Source organism: Melanostigma gelatinosum (genome assembly GCF_949748355.1).
Source record: "Melanostigma gelatinosum genome assembly, chromosome: 8".
NCBI lineage: Eukaryota > Metazoa > Chordata > Actinopteri > Perciformes > Zoarcidae > Melanostigma > Melanostigma gelatinosum.
The window spans coordinates 15,996,493-16,014,171 of record NC_136641.1 but is presented as its reverse complement, the minus strand read 5'-3'; the positions used below and the strand labels follow the sequence as shown (position 1 = coordinate 16,014,171).

Here is a 17,679-nt window from a genome sequence, read left to right as displayed (position 1 = left end):
CCAAACCAGTTAAGATTACGTAGTATTTAAAAAATACTTTAATAGCATGTTTCTCTCGTCCATACATTCAACACATCGCACTCCTGTTTGTAGAGTCATCACAATCAACATTTCTCTGGAACTCTGGTGTTTAACAGAACAATGAACCCAACATTCTGATCCATGTGGATCTGAATGTACCCGATACGATCACTACTGCAGCTTGTGACGGCGGTGAGATCAATATACCATTAAATATACTTACATTCTTTCATGACAGGACATGCAATATGTGTACTGCATGCATGTCTTTGCTTCAGCCATGACGCAGAAACACTAACTGCATCAGAGGGCTGCCAGTAAAGACGAGGGGGTTTTATGATCACGTCAGTGATGACGACAATACACTTGTGCAGAAAGTTCTACAAATTGTAGTTGCTACAGTTAGTAGCAACTAGTAGCAGATAGTTGTCTCAATGCAATTTCTTGTTCTGTGATCGGCACTTTTATGACGCGTTGGTGCAGCTCTGAGCCCAAACACACCACCGTTGTTCTGACAGTCTGTTTATCAGCTGGCTCTACTTCAATGACGAACAACTCAAGAGAGAGATTTTGACCGGACACTGGCCACACACTCTGATATGCTCGTTGTTCCGATCACATTTCAAGCTATGTCCCTTGTGTGTAGGGTCAAATGAAGGCCTATCGCATAACAACAAAGCCCCGATTTCAAATATTCCAGAAAGCTACTGATCTGCTGAGCCAAACTGAGGAGATATCACATTGGTAATGACAAAAGTTGAGCAGTCAACTGGAAATTTTATTCAAACTTTTATGCACAGAATAGACCTATAATCTGTCTACAGTACAGAGTTCAGACAGAAGGCTTGTTTGGGGAAGGTGTTGACGTCTCAGTAGAGGCAAGTCTGTCGGACTCGGAGCCAGTGTGAGCGTGACGGAGTGTTGAGTCCATGACAATAGACGACTGTCTCCAGTGCCGGTTTAAGCCATCGCCATGAAAGAGAGACACAGCGAGGTGCAGTCCAACAGCTCTCCACGCTGCTTCAGTTTACGCAGGTTTCAGTGGATGAACGCAGCTCTAAATTTAGTCATTAATGCCAGAAGAGAACGCTGAGGACAAGGGAGCTCTGCTGACTCAACACATGACTATAAAGAATTTTAAGGGTGTAAAATGAATAGTGGTGCGATATAGAGGTGAATCGGGACAGTGGTGCATGCAGGTCGGAGAGGAGCTCCATACTATTAAAGCAAATCCTAAATCTGTCTTTCCATTCAGGAGGCATTTGAGCTACAATACCCTTTTCTGTAAACATAATACAGGCATGATATGTTTGTAAAGTATATGCACATATAAATACAAACATACATTCATATAAGAGGGAGGGACAGGTCCTTCACACCAACAGGCTGGTGGAGGAAAACAGCAAACAAACAGAAACAAAGTTGTGTGAGTAGCAGAGGAGAGTTAAAAAAGGCTGATTGGTTTTGCTTTTAAACAGGTGTGTCAGTCTTTCATATTGTCCTGTGGTATATCTGCATCTGTGAAGTAAGTATAGTCCACGGAAGCCATCGATTTAAGGATTCTCTAGGTTTGCTCTGTGCGCAAGGGGGGGGGGGGGGATCCTCCCTCGGGTGCTGATTGGCCAACAGACTCCGCCCCTTCACAGTAGCTGGCAGCCGCCCCTCTTCTTGCGCTTGCGGACCTGCAGTGCTGCTCTGGTGGCCATCTCAAACACCTCCCGCACGCCGTCCTTGGTCTTGGCGGAGCACTCCAGGTAGCCGAAGGCACTGATGCGGTTGGCCATGTCTCTGCCCTCCTCAGACTTCACAGGCTCCTGCAGGTTTATGGTAAAGACGGAGGGTTGGAATGAACAGTGATTCCTTTAGCAGAGTAGTACACTAGTATTACCGTTAGTACATTTACTCAAGTACTGTACCCTAGTACAAATTCAAGGTACATTTTCTTCAGAGTATTTCCCTTTTATGTAACTTTATACTTCTACTTGACTACATCACAGAGGTAAATATTATACTTTTTACATCCACAAACACAGACAGGGAACATTTTAACACACAATGAGTACTTTTACTTTTCGAAAATAAGGTCAATTTTGCTGATAATACTTTTACTTAAGATTTTGAATGGAGGTGTTTTGTTGCCAGTAACATATAAGGATATGGAGTCACACACACACACACCTGTTTCATCTTGGCCAGCTCCCTGCGTGTGTGTTCATCATTCCTCAGGTCCTTCTTGTTACCCACGAGAATGATCGGGACATTGGGACAAAAGTGTTTCACTTCAGGCGTCCACTTCTCAGGAATGTTCTCTGCAAGAAGGAAAAAAGAACGAAATACAAAAACAAGTCACTGCACAGCAAATTCCAGACGTATTTCCCTACAAGGACAGTTGGGAGAGCCCGTGCAGTTCCGCCTGTGACTGTACAAACATAAATATCAAGAGGTCACTGACTGCTCCCCGATACATGGGCGAACATGCAGCGCTGTGTGGAGGGAGACGCCCCACTGTGATGGAGTAGACATGCCATCTGTGTCATCGTCCATATCAACAACACTGTGGGAGAAAGCCCCGGGAAATGTGCTCATTCATCTTGTTTCCTTTCAATGTGGAGACTGAATTAAAATGCATCTATGAAGTTAAACAGTCTTAAGGATGCATTGATCAGAATCAATCTACAAGAGGTTAATCTTAGACACTGTTCAATCAACTTCTAATTGACTTTAAAATGTACTTTTGCACTAAAAGCATGCACGGCCAGCCCTGCTATGTCATAGAAGCAAGGAGAGCGTCTGATATCATCCCACACAGAGTGAGAGTGAGTGACTTCATTATCTGCTCAGGTAGGAATTACTCCACCATATCTTTACATAGCAAATAGTTTGCTGCTATATGAATGCTCTGAGTGCCGTACATTGCTCCTTTAAGATATTAAATTATTTATTCAAATAGCTGGAGCTGAGAAACGGCCAGCTTCCCTGTTCTGGTTCAGTTCCACACTGAAGACACGACTACCAGTTTACTGTGTGGCTCGTCTTGGCGGCCCTTGGGGGGGGGGGGGGGGGGGGGGGGGTGGATAGTGTTAAATGGCCGAAACACTCAATGACACAAGGGAACACTGAGTAGGTAAACAATGTGTATGCAGCTTTACCTAAACTGTCGGGACTATCTATGGAGAAGCACATGAGGATAACATCTGTGTCAGGGTAGGAGAGAGGCCTCAGTCTGTCATAGTCTTCCTGACCGGCTGTATCCCACAATGCCAACTCCACCTGAGGAAGAGGAGGAGAAGAACAGAAGTGAAGCAAGTGGCTGCTAGCAAAGAGCGCAATATAAGTAACATTATTAAGGTAGAACAATCAAACGTCATCTACAGCAGGATGAAGAGGGGAAAGTGAACATGGACAAAGAGAAGACGGGCAACAGAAATAAAGGCAGAATAACAGGAGAGATGAAGGAAAAAAAGGATTAAAAACAATTCATTGCGTTCATGCCTAAAAAGCAACTCCCCAGAGGTGGGGATTGTTCCCACAGGATATTCTGAGGCTGTTAATCAAACCGTTAGGAGTCCCTGCGTGCCTGACCTGCTCTAGATAAAACAAATCCCCAGCAAGAAAACATTTGAGCTCAGCAAGGTCTGTAACAGATGCTGCAAAACAAAGCACCACAGAGGAATGCCTTCTACACAGTAGCCGACAAGTGTCACTGCATGAATACATGGTGTGGCTTCTGTCTGTAAACATCTCCTAAACGGCTGTGGACTATTAGCTTTCACTGTAATGTAGACCTACCGGTAGTTTATCCTGATTACTTAATCCTACAGTAACCTCGCCCACATTGCAGTCACAGCTGGAGAACTGTGCCGAGGACAGCATGTCAGCAGCTACTCTGGACTTTTCTCACTTCTGCTCTCATGGTTTGCTGAATCTTGCTTGTTGGTCGACAAGCTACTAGCCTGGCTGGCCACATCATAATATGTGGGACGGTGGGCTGACATTGACCGTGACAGACCAGTGTCCATTTCTGCTGCTTCTGAATTATTTGACCACTAGATGTCTCTCAGGAGTCAGCCTCGCCTACTTACTTTACCGAAAGGTTTCCTGTCTGAACTCCTCTTTTTGGTTGTTGTAAGCACAACTAAACATTATCAAAGAATGCTAAGTAGAGGTCAGCTGTAAGTTTAACTGTGTCACTGACAATAAAACGGACTTTTTATTCAAAATCTGTCTCCCACGGTTGAGGGGCTTGGAGTACAGTCAACTTTGTATTATACCGCACAGGAAACAGGAGATTAGTCATGATGCATGAGGGAATGGGTTTCAACACTGGGCAGGAAGGTGGCACTGATCCATTTCCTGTTGTTGGGTGGATGTCTGCTGCTGTACAACAATAAAACGTCCCAAGGATTTGCTTACAATAAGCACTTCTCCCCATCGGTCTCGATAGCACATGGGTCTCTATCAGCAGGGCCACCAGGGTCACATTGTTATCACTACAGCAGCAGTTTTAGCAAATCATAAACCTGCCTGTTCTGAAAAATGTCTTGAGTTATCAGTGGCGGAATAACTTACTCATCCTTTACTCAAGTAAAAGTACTCTATTTTAAATCCTACTGAAATGGAAACAGAGGCATCACCAGCTAAATATACTTAGAGTATCAGAAGTAAAAGTACTTGTGTACAATATATTATTATACATTACATGATTAGACTGTTAATACTGATGCAGGTGGTGCTGTTGTAGCTGGTCAAGGTGCAACTCGTTTTAGCTGCTTTATTCTAACCAGAAAGTGACGCCCAGAGGGCGTCACAACCACCACCACCAGGTTTGGATAATTAGACCTCTTTTGGGCCTCAAACAGTTATTCTGATGACTGTTGAGAGGGAAAATGTTTCTTTCGTGGCATTTCTATCTCAGACATCTGAAATATGACAAGATGCCCCAACCAGACAGTTTGAGGAGGTCACAAGTCAACGGTTTGTGAACTCCTGATTTTTTTCCCATTAACAATAAGTTTTTATAAGCATAGCTTATGTTTTTTTAGTGTTATTCTGAAAAGCAACTAGTCAGCTAAATGTTGTTAAGTAGAAAGTAAAATATCTCCTTCTGAAATAAAAGTATACTCAAAATATAAACCTTATTCATAATCATAAGGTACATTTAAAATATAATGTACCTGTTTGCCATCAACTTCGATGTCAGCGATGTAGTTCTCAAACACCGTGGGGACGTAGACCTCTGGGAACTGGTCCTTACTGAAGACGATGAGCAGACAGGTCTTCCCACACGCACCATCCCCAACGATCACCAACTTCTTCCTGATGGCAGCCATCTGCAAACAGAATAAAATGTGGTCTATATTTTAAGAATTGAGAGATGCATGAGAATTAACCAAAAAAAGGAGATGATCGAAGTCTGTTTTAGAGCCGCACCCTGTTCCCTTTCCTGGACTGCGTCCTGTGAAAAAACAGAGTGCGGCTGAGGGGTGAGCAGTGGGAGGGAAGAGAACCGGAGCAGAGCAACAGTGTTGGGAATGCTGCAGCCTCAGTGCTCCAACACACGGCTGCACATCACATTAACAATGATCCTAAATGTGTCACTTCTACATTCCTGTGGCCTTGTGATCTACAGCTCTTACTGCTTTCTGTTGACGCCTCTGTACGGCACACAATGTTCTCCCATTATCTTTGCTTGTATCCCTGTGAGGTGGGTGTATGGGAGTGAAATGTGGCTTGCCAGAGAAAGATATGGCCACACACACACACACACACACACACACACGGATCAATAACAGTTTCCCACACGCTGACAATAATGGAGAGAAGGCAGTAGGTGATGAGACAATGTACTGGCTGCCTGCAGCAAGCACCTTCACCAATCTGAGAGTTTCTGAACCAAAACAAAGATCTACAGACTATTAAAAGGAGCTATAATAGTTAGATATTATTACATGATGATATGATTATTTGCATGTGGACTCCTCAGCTCTACAGAGCTTACATGCATCTTTCAGCTTATTGTTTTGGTTTTATGACTCATAACTTTACGGTTTTGAATTTATTCTCACCGCTCTGTGTTGTTTTTTGCTACAGCAGGTGAACATAATTGAGCATTTAGCAGCTAAAGAGCCAGTTAGTGGAGCAAACAGCAAAAAAAAAAAGAGAGATTAGATTGCTTTTACATTCACCAGTTAGCCATAAACAACTCTCACTGAATAAGGTTGTTCTGTATTTACTGGGTGTGTAAATAAGCAACTGCTTACTGAGAAGTTTGTCATATCAACTTAACATTCAGTGTCGTCTTTACAGCTCGTTTTTCCCTGCAAAGTGGCTAAAAAGTAATTTATTGTAGCTTTTAGAAAACAAGAAGTAACCCCAAGAAAGCAAAACCTCTAAGCACTTGTTAAAGTACTTCTTTCATCATCAGATCCACAAACTCCAACAGGTATACTAGCAACTGTAATATGTCAAACTTTAGTTTTGCACTATGGAACGGTAAACAGAGTTTTGCTGAGTGTATAAACAGTTGTTTCCTCTGACATGGTCAGTGGCTGGGCTGTTGATACCAAATATTCATAGAAACCAAAGCCAATTAAATTCTTAATGGGAACATGGTGGGTCCTCTACATAGAGGGAACAAAACTATGTATTCCGTCATTTATTGCAAGAATTATATTTCCTTCAGCTTTGTTAAAAAAGACTTTGAGCCCAGGCGTTTGTGAATCTCCACGTCCTTCAGTTTGATTCGCCTCATCTACCATCTTCGCCACAAGAATCAAAAGACAATTGTTCAGTTTGCTTTTTCTCTCCCACACATTAAATCAGGCCAGTTTGTCTCTGGAGATAGCCACCTGTTCTCAGTGATAGCAGGCTGCTGTTACTCCATTCATCACACTGTCACTACCAGAAGGAGGCGCGCTCGCACACACACACACACTTTAGTCCTGCAGATCTTGTGCAGTTACAAAATAATGCTGCTTATTGACGACAATAGCTCTCCCAGCATGCTGCCTATACGGTGCCGGGGGCCACACATGGTGCTTCGTGGGGATAATGGCCCCTTACCTTTGCACTAATGCGTGTGTGCACACTGATGGTACAAAGATGGGAACAGGCACTCCAAGGACCTCTCTAAATAAGCGCTGATGTTGAGGCGTGGTCTGCTACCCTTAAAATGTGGCATGAAACAATTCACTTTAACAGTGATATCATACGAAGTGGTGATGCCAACGATTCTGCAGGTGCTTAATGTGCTTTGTGGGTTTTTCCCATGACATTTGTGTCCTCATTTGCTTTCCTTACTTCCTTCCTTTAAGTGACTTCCTGGTATGAAATAAACAGTAGAGGGAGGAGAGAAAATGAGCCACAGGAAAGACATCTGGAGTTCAACCATTTTGTAATTTTCTCTCATTCTCCCTGCTCGAGTTTCTCCCCTCAGGTCAGTTACAAATAAGCTGTATTAGCACAAGGAGGAGTCTCTTCCTTTCCCTGAAGTCAGACAAGTCTGGACTCAGTGTGGGATTGTTCCTTTAACAAGAGTCTGCACCGCGTGTGAGGATTCATAGAGAGCAGACACCCATATAACAGAGTGGGGGTTGTACGATTTAAAGTAAATATGATTAATCATTACTAACTAGGACTCTATGGCCTGAGAGTGAGTTTTACTAAATCTCAAAACGATCCCTTAATGTTATAAATGATATTACAAAGTGCTACATAAACCTCATTAAAACAAATTATACCCACTAAAGAACATCATCCCAAAGTATGCAACTGTTTATTGTTTTGCCAATTGTATGACGACACTACTTTTGAATTATATTCAACAATCAAAAATTCAGGGTGGCCTTGATTTTGTGTTGCAATAAGTAGGCCTCAGTGTTTAGGGAAAACAGTCCAAATACACTCATGAATAATTGAAATGAAGATCTGTGTGTTGTTACAACGCTTGTACCAGCAGCAGTGACTTGATTAGACCAAGCCAGCCACGTGATACTACAGCTGCATTGTTCTCAGTGTTACGAAAAACAATAAGAACCCAAAAACGCGAGTAGTGAGCCATAATATACACAGAGAGACATTCAGTACACACACACAGTCTCACAGAGAAAGGTCGTATAACCTAGAAGTGCGTTCACACGTTTCTCAGGATGAATACTCCCATCTTGCATAGTGTGTCCCTGTGTGGGGTAGCAAAGGACAAAGTTCACATTCCTTGCACATGCACAACACATTAGCCAGTCCTGTTCAACAGAAGTGTGTGTGTGTTGGGGGGGGGGGGGACAATAGCAAAAAAAGACATTTTAATCACATGGATCAGCAAACTCCAGGTATTAACACAAACACTGCAGTTAGTGACCCTTTTGATTAAGAGTACTTATTAAAACAACAAAAATAAACATTGCATGTATTGTTGTTATTTCGTAAAACTGTTACAGTGGAACCGCAAAGAGTTGAACAGCGTGCAGCACAACGTAATGCAATCAGAGCTGCTTTGTGTCAAAAAGATACCTCCGTTTCAGTGGAATGTTGCAGGTGAACCACACCTTTACAATGCTGCACCTGAACTTCAGTATTTTGTTCCTGCGTTTGAAAAACCTACAGGACACGATAGAATATGTGTCATGACACTAATCACCTGGCATTCAGAACAACTTTAGCTCTACACAGAAAAAATGATGCCCCCTCATTCATTTCAATGAGGGGGGGGGGGGGCAACCTTTGCTGCAGCACAACATGATGTAACCTGACAAGGCACGGCTGTGTGACAGATTAGATTAAATACATACAAGTGCAAATTCCTGGTGGATTACTACGCAACATGAACAGCATATTTCTACTCTTCACCTCGTGATGAAGTTTTTTACAACTTCATCACGTCTCACACGTCTCACAGTATTATAAACTTGTGCTGCATTTTGGCGTCTGGGAAGCCTTCAAACTCATGGCTCAGTTCACTATACTGGCTGGATGGTATTTCATGTCCCACCGGCTGATATGTAGATGCATCTCAGCTACATTAAGTGATGGAGGTCAAGAGGAGATGATGAATAGAGCCAAATAGGCCCTTGTGTCGCTCCACCTTCTGATCCAGTTTAACAGAGCAAGGACAATAGAAACTCACTTTGGTGGTGACTTCTGTACTGTAATGAATGATGAGTCTGGAGACATACATACTAACGCAATAGATACATGTAGAATCACTAACAGGATTTCAGCTGCTCAGCAGACCATGAATTGAGTCATGTCCCCCTCATTTCCTTTTCCTTGGAATGTGCCAGGACACCCCCGTTCACTTTACTCTAGCTGTATACTTTCAGGTGATGTTTGAAGAAAGAGTTTGAGTTGTTAACAGTTGAGATATTGACACAATGATCGGTCAAAAGTAGGAATAAGCATTCCACATGAAGATTAATAACGGATCAGCGAATGCTCACAATCAAACCCTGTCTGACTGTGTAGACATGTGGGAGGACGTAAGCTCTGAGGAATGTCTCACCCACTTTCAACACCCCTCACCCCTTTCTTCTAAACACACTCCACTCTCCGTCCACCAGTACCTCGCCCTTATTCTCCTGGTTGAAATGTTGAGGAATGGATTGGATATGAAGACCAGCGTGGATAACAGACATCAGGCCAAACTGCAACAACTACACTTTCACCTGACACTGTAACAGGCGGAGCAACTTGTCTCCACCTCATGGTGTTGTTTTTGGTTGAAGACTGCATTTCAGGGCAGTGTTTTGAACATGCTGGGGACGGAGAGGCTGTCTGCATCCTGTTCAAACCTTTCTGACACAACAGGTTTACACTGACACTCCTATTACACAAAAGATGAAAGAAACATTTTCATTGTTAAATCAGAAATGCCCCCCCAAACAAAATCCCTGGTTTACGGATGTGGATAATGATGTGAATAACTGCTGGTTTTCTTTGCTTTTAAGCTGAACAAGTTTGGGTTTGGTCAGACAAAACAAGCAATTTGAACACGTTGACTTTTTCACGATTTTTTGACGCAGTGCACGGCCACTTAATGAGAAGATAGCGAATGGGGAATACTGAACAAACAGCGCAGGAAACAAAACGCAGATGACAAAATGTACAGGACGTCATGCGGAACCACGACTGACTTCCGACAGGACTCTGTGTGTGTCGCTCCGAAAGGAAATGAAAGAGCAGGAAAGAAAGAAAATGTTTCAATTCAGAATGAATTGAGGCAACTTATCAGAGTTAAGGCAGCTATCTCTGGAGCCACAAAAGGCTTTATAGAACCTCTCACACATGCAGTAATACTCTCCTGGAAGACCTGGAACAGACTGATGTGTAAAATCAGTGGAGGACCTGTTTAAGGAGGTGCCAGATGTACTTTCTTAATACAGAGCTATTTAGTTGACAAACTTACTCAGACAGCTTTATTTATTTCAATGTAGACTTACTTAAGGCTAAGTTTGTACTGTGGAGCTGTATAATGTAGGGAAATATAAATCAAATATAATTTAAAATATATACATAAACGATCAAACTCTGGAAGTTGTGGCACAAAAAAAACGAGGGTGTCCCTAGAAACTACTGCTGCGCTCCATCAGGTTTTTGTCTCGCTCTCCTTACACAAGGTTGAATCCAGCTTGAGACCAGAAGCTCAGGATCCAGCTAAAGTCATGAGAACCTAGCTGGAGCCCAAAATAGGACGGCACCATTGAGACTACACCGACCCAATTCATCACAGAGCACAGCTCCGAGCAGAGGACGAAACAGAGAAGCAGCACACAGAATCACCCCCCCCCCCCCCCCGGGTTTTGCTTGCCGTACAGACGGATGGATGAAGGGAAGGAAGGAAGGTCAGAACATTAGCAAGTTATACACCAGCAACAGATATGGAGAAACTTAAAACATACCAACGACTTTGATTAATATTCCATGAGTACAAAATAAATAAATGGCTGAATTAGTCATGGAGTGGCGAGGGAACAGAGCTAATCAGGACTTGGTTAGAAATCATTAACGTGTTTCCGTAGCCCTGCTTCTTACTCCCTCAGAATTTGTTCCTGTACCTCCCTCCCTCCCTTCTTGTCTCATCTCTCTCTCTCTCTCCCTGTGTTGCAGGGTGATGTCACCATCGGGGAGCTAATGCTCCGTATCCTTAGGGTGGTGCATTCCTCCTATCTGACTCTCATACACGGCACAAATGAAAGCCAGAGCTGACACACACATGAACGCAGCCTGGATGGAAAACACCACGACAGTTCATCTCATCCGCCCAGTCCACCTGTGCCTTACAGCCATGTGTAGTGTTCAATATAATTTAATCTTATTACAATGCAATAACGATTTCCCAATCATTTCAAATCTCTTATCTTATTAGGTTCACCTTTTTAACTTTGGCTGCAACTAAATGCTAAAATAACTGCAACCCAAAGATGTCTAATCACCTTTTCGTGGCTGACAAGGCAGAAACACTACAGCTTTAAATGTTCACAACCTGTACTTAAAACATTAGGACACATTTAAATAATATCTGTAGCCTACTTACTAAATACAGAAGGTCCTGTCTCACAACTATTAGGTTGATCTGATTACTGTCAAATATTGATATATGAATAAAGGTTTAACGGGGAGATTATCAAAGTGACTTGAGGTGATGAGTTGGATTATTTCGCCACTCTGTTGATCTCTGCTGATCTACAAGAACACACACAGTCCACTAACAGCGACACAACAGAGAGTGATGCGTCCTTTAACAAACACTCTTTGGCTGAATACAGACACCGGCTGCAGAGAGCACATGAACAGACAATCTTTTCACTGTAGTTGAACAAATTTAACGCTCCAGCTGATCCCGACGTTTGTCATTTTAAGAGCCGGCTAATAAAAATGAAGCCTGCTGACTATGTGATTTGCACTCTTTGCTAGTAAAAAAGTGAGGAGAGATGAAAGATTTCATAAGAGATTTGTTAGCATCTCTCAGCAAACTAATCGGGGTATTTTCCCAAATGGAACCAGCTACCAGTTCCCATTCCTAAGCGCTCTGCTGATAATGTTACTCAGGAGACATGTTTGGCTTTCCAAACTGCCCTTTTAGGGACTTCCTGAAACGAGCACAAAGCAAAAGGCCGCCGAATGAGATTTTTATTTTTGCCCTCTAGGATTTTCTCATCCGCTTACTGCCTGTACGTTAAACACCCAGCAGCCTACAGGCACAATTTTCCATGCTGACTTGTTTGCTAGTCACGCTCCGATGACTAGAACACAGAGCAGCCTAAACTCAGCATTTTCCTGGGTTCCGTTAGGGTGGAACATTGTGTTTGAGCAGCTCGACTGATAAGCAAGCACCTATGGCCTTAAAATACACAAACCAGCGGCTCCCCACCGAATATGAGCATGAGCAGGAAGGATGGAATAACGGCCGTTATTGGGCATTCCCCTTCTGTCCATGCTCCACTTCCTAAATCTTTGCTCGGGAGAACTTCCTGCGTCCGCCATCCCCAAGGCTTGGGCTGGCACGTACAAGTATAAGTAAAACACCAGTAGTAGGCCAGTGGCGGAGAGCAGGCCAAGGAGAACACTACGAGGTGCAGCACCAGGGTGAAACGGCCTCTGGAGATCCTGACACATATAGCGCTTTTGATCCAGAATTGTCCATAAAAGGCTTCCGTAGTGACCAACTGAGCTTCAGCTGTCGTCTGAGACGACCTCAATAAGACAAGAAGAAAAGAATAAGGGTGCACAGGCTAGAGATATCAAGTCTGTTATTATGACACACCATCTCTGATTTTAATTAGACAGTGAGGATATTTGGGGTATTTGTATGGATGTCCCGATCAAATCTGGATCTGAGTCCTTTAATGCTGATGCAGTTTAATCCGATACTAATTAACATTTACCTAAATGTTGAATTAATATGTATCTGACGTTCCACAAGCTACCTGACCCACATACAGGATCCTGACTCAAAACAATAAGCCTAACTTATTGGTATGCTGTGGGTAAAATACTTGTTTGTGCACTTCAAGCTAAGAAAACATTCCAAAACATTTAATTAGTGAATGTTTTGAGCAGAGATATTGAACTTTGTCATTTCTCTTCTAATGACATGTGTGCAAGGATTCCTCTGTGTGTGTGTGTGTGTGTGTGTGTGTGAGAGCTCTTTTTCTTTTCTGAACATTAGTGTTTCCAATCCACCATCGACATCTATCTCTATTTGGAAATGACACAACTCATACTTTACTTTATACATACTACTTTACTACAAGCCAAACATAGCCCACTTCACACAGAGAGGCTCTGGATTACATCACTTGACAGTCAAAACCACACGGATGATGCTGATGACAGCCGCAGACATAATGACTTCTGCTTTTACGTTAATGTAGTCTAGATTGGGAGTTTCCTTCCCCTGCATTGGCACCGATTTATGTGTGTGTGTGTGTGTGTGTGTGTGTGAGGGTAACACTTCCACTTCTGACCACTACCTGCAAACCGCCTGATCAGCTGTTCTGCTACAATGACATCATACTTTCTCCTGTAGTAGCCACACAAACATTTGACATAAAAGCAGGTACGCAGGCACACACCCCCCATGCAGGAAGATATCTTTAAGCATTCTTCTTCTGGGTTTGTGTCTGTCCTTTAACAATGTGACAGTATAGCAACACAAAGGGGAGCAGTCCAGTTGATGGATGGCATTAGTTCTGCAGGGCTCGGATACCGGTGGTAGCATCTTTATTATGGGGAACGCGCAAAGACAATTAAGGGAACAAGTCTGTGAGATGTATGCGGGCTACAGCAGCCGAGCAGCACAACAAGGGTGTGGTGACTCCGAGAGAGGAATGTCCTCGGCACGGACAAATGTTCTAACAGTTACTTCAAATGGGCGAGAAGGAGAGACTTTTTAAAAAAGGCCCAAACAAAATAAGAAAAGGTTACTCACTCGGTAGCCTATAAGTAGTATTGATATGTTGCCTTTTAATAGTTCATGTACAGCAGGAAAAAAAATACTCGAGCCCATCAACTCTCATTTACTGGTAAACAGGTTTCCAGAAAGAAAGAGGCGATACGTTGTTTTTACAGCGAGTAAAGATCAGCGCTGCCTTCCTCCACAGCTGAAGTCCATAGAATTAGATTACGTAATAAAGCACATAATGAGGCAGGGCTGGGTTTTGCATGCTGATATGACCCATATCTCCGACTGGAGAGAACAAACAGGTGTGCCCACACAGTTAGTTGTACTTTTATTTTATATTTATACGAACTAAACGTCGAAAACACGTAAGCCATTAGGCTGGAAAAATACAAACTTCTAAACAAGTAACAGGTTTCAACTCTCCGAGCTGCAGCTTGGTCGTATCTCGGCTCATTAACGTGTCACTTTCCCCTCACACCTCAAAACCCGCTTTACTGACTCGATGCGCTCTCCGGCGCTCGCGAAATGAAACGTGTGATGAAAAGGAAAACAAATATGGTTTCTTACCTTAAGTGTGCTTTTTTTTAAATGTCAAAGGCCTCCGTGTTCCCCTCTCCTGCCGAATTCCGTCCGTGGAGCAGCTGTAGAGTAAAAAACGGCCGAGCAGGAAGCGACCAAAGCGATACTCACAAGACCCGCCCTTAACACTGCGTTCACTGTCCCCCTCGGAAAACTTGAAACCGCCATTTTAATCGTCTGGCTCGAGGAAATAATGCAACATATTTGCATATTTTTAAGTCGCACACTTAAAGAAGATAAAGATAAAACAGTTAAGTGCAGTATCTTATTGTTGCCATATTTTTTGACATGGTTTACATGCTCTCTGCCAGCTTTCCCCTCAAATCCGTCACACTGAATACCACACCAGATCTCTACTGACCAATGTGATTTATATACAGTGAATTAATGTTCCTTTTTTTAAAGCTCATATTGATTGCTATGATTGGCAATCAATCAATCAAATGTCCTGTCTCTGTAACTATATTTCCCGGAAGGAAACAAATACATTCTACTTTGTATCCCAATTGCATACTAAATATCTACTTTGTGATACCACGAGGTTTACACGGTGTACCAATTGTCACAGTGCGCTCTTGTGTGACTCTTGTCGTGCCAATTTAAAATGTGAAAACATCAAAAATAGTCCAACGTTTAAAGATAAAACTGGCTCAAGTGATACTCATTTTCCTGATGAAGGGCCAATCTAGGTTGGTCTTTTCTAATAAAATTCCAGTGTTTAATAGAATGTTAAACAGCGATTATTTGTGTGAGCTGTTTCCAGAACTGGCACAAAAACATCAAAACAATTTCTGATTTGAAAGGCTCCTCAATCCCTTTGTGTGCAGAATCCTGTGACACAAATCGTCCATCAATACTACACATCAAACAATTAAAGGAATTTATTAAATTCTACTCTTCGTTTAACACTCCAACACTGAAAAACACATAATTGGTACATTTGGGACAGAGGCTCAGATGCGTACAGCATTCTGAAAATAATAATTCCCGAATGCACCTGAATGCAGCACGGTGTCTTCACTGTTTAAGATCCCAGCCTCTGCACGCTATTGGCGGACAGGATTTAATCGTTAAGAGGCCCCTCCCATTTACGGTTAGAGAATAATGACATCATTCTATAAAGAGGTGGTCTGTCGTTTAAATTGTCACCATTAGTCGTGTTTTCAATGCTCAATGTTTTTCAGTGTTTTGTAAAAATCTGAGATGAATACTTCTGTTCTTATTGATAAGAACATTGACATAATCGTATGTTAATTGCATTATTCATATCATTAGTTAATAATTAATAATTACTATCAGTAGTATCATTCCTTGTTGTGTAAGGAAATGTACTTTAACTTGTGCTGTTTTCACACAGTGCTACAGGAAATCACACAACAGGGATTTGAGCTATGTGAGGTCAGAAGTTAATTCGCCCGAGAGTGTAGTACACTGTAAAAACATAGCAGCTCCAGGGTAAGAAGGACGTTGCATGGCATACAGTAGGCCTATTATTAACCCACAGTAGCCTATTATAAACACTCACATGTTTATCAAGACAGAGTTATTTTGAAGTCAATCGGGAAGTTTTATTGTACCCAAAGAAAAACACATAGCAGCCAGTTTATAGTGCATTAGTTGCAGTGGTGTATAGTTGTACTTAAGTCGTTTTTTTTGGGTATCTGTACTTTACTTTACTACTTATATTTCTGTTGATTTTACTTTTACTTCACTACATTTTGCAAAGAAAACTGATACTTTTACTCCGATACATTTCCCCTGAATCCTTCGTTACTCGCTACAAAATGAAATCTATCTTTCGAAACAAAATGAATCATGAGAGCAGCGTCGGGGACTGTGGTGGAACACAGACTGCAAGCAAGCAGGTTTGGTGAATCAGTGGTCCTAGCTTGCAAGTTAAATCATTGTTTAATTACGTTAATGCGCAATTGCAAACAAGTGCTCTCAAAGCCGCGATGTTTTGATTGCCAGGATGCTACATGCTATAGCTAGCGAGCGACTACATGAGTAGAATTGAGGAGAGGTGGATGGGTCAAACAAAAACTGGCGTTTCCTCCAGGAGGCCGCAGTTTACTTTGTGCCGTGTGTGAAACGAGAAGCCAATGTTGATTTATTTGTGACGTGACTTCCGTACTTAAGCAACGCCACTTCCGTAGATATTTTAACGCAAACCACGATCTTTTCCGAAACCTAACTAAGTAGTTTCATCGCCTAAACCTTAGTTGTTTCCTGTGAAGATGGACGTTTATTTTGAAAAGACAGTATGCATGTAACAAGCCAAAACAGACTCATGTTACTGGACTTTTGCAGGAAAAACGCATGAAAAATGAGGAAAAACTTTTCGTAAGATATCAATAAAATGGGGATGAATTTATATTATTGTATAAAGAGAGTGACATGAGAAGATCAATCTCATGTCTGTAAGTTAAATCAGCTATAATCACTCTTTTAAAGTGATTAGTGACTCGTCTAAAACATTTTAAAAAGGAATAACTTCAATGGAATCATTCTATATACTGTAGCTTCTTTACATTCTAATTGAATGTAAAGAAGTTACATTCTAATACAATGTAACTTCTTTACATTCTAGAATTGTCTTTTGAAGATGAACAGGACATTTTTCAGTTTCAAGTAATGACTGGGTTGTTACTTTCGGTGCTGCTTTAGTATTGATCATGTTTTGATATTTGAGTGATGTTGTGGATGATCAGATGGAGTTATGATGGCAGCAGTCGCCCAATTGCAGATTCAGCTTGAGCAAAACCTTTGCCTATTGTGCTCAAATCAGGCCCATAGGAGTTTACAAGGCAGGTGTCCTTTCTCAAAACACTGACCTGATGCATCAAGTGGATATTTTTTGCTGAACATAATATTATGCATTGGTCCTCTACATCCTCTAGTCGGAATGAGCATACTTATAAACGCACTGTTACAACTCCTTCATAGTGTCATATTGCTTTTCGGAGAATTATGATGATAAGTTCATAGTAGATGCAAAAGTATACTTATGTACAATATATTATGTTGAACATTGTTGCTCCTGGATGGATCACAGCCGACCCAATTATTGTCAACACAGCTCATGTCCTTGGTGGTGGCCACAGCACTTAAAATAATAAACTTCATAATTCTCAAAATTCTGACCCTTTGCTTTTTTATTAACAGCATTTACTTGTACTTTT

General features: G+C 42.0%; 1 protein-coding gene across 1 annotated transcript; it reads right to left on the bottom strand.

Annotated features, from left to right (window-relative positions):
• Positions 1–20: 20 nt before the first annotated feature.
• Positions 21–14,609, bottom strand: LOC306781119 (rho-related GTP-binding protein RhoA-D). Its single transcript, XM_079273813.1, has 5 exons — positions 14,486–14,609; positions 5,196–5,351; positions 3,171–3,291; positions 2,200–2,330; positions 21–1,835 (listed from the first exon to the last, which is right to left on the bottom strand). The coding sequence occupies exons 2-5, from the start codon at positions 5,349–5,351 to the stop codon at positions 1,662–1,664; spliced, it is 582 nt and encodes a 193-aa protein (XP_079129939.1). The 5' UTR covers positions 14,486–14,609; the 3' UTR covers positions 21–1,661.
• Positions 14,610–17,679: the final 3,070 nt, after the last annotated feature.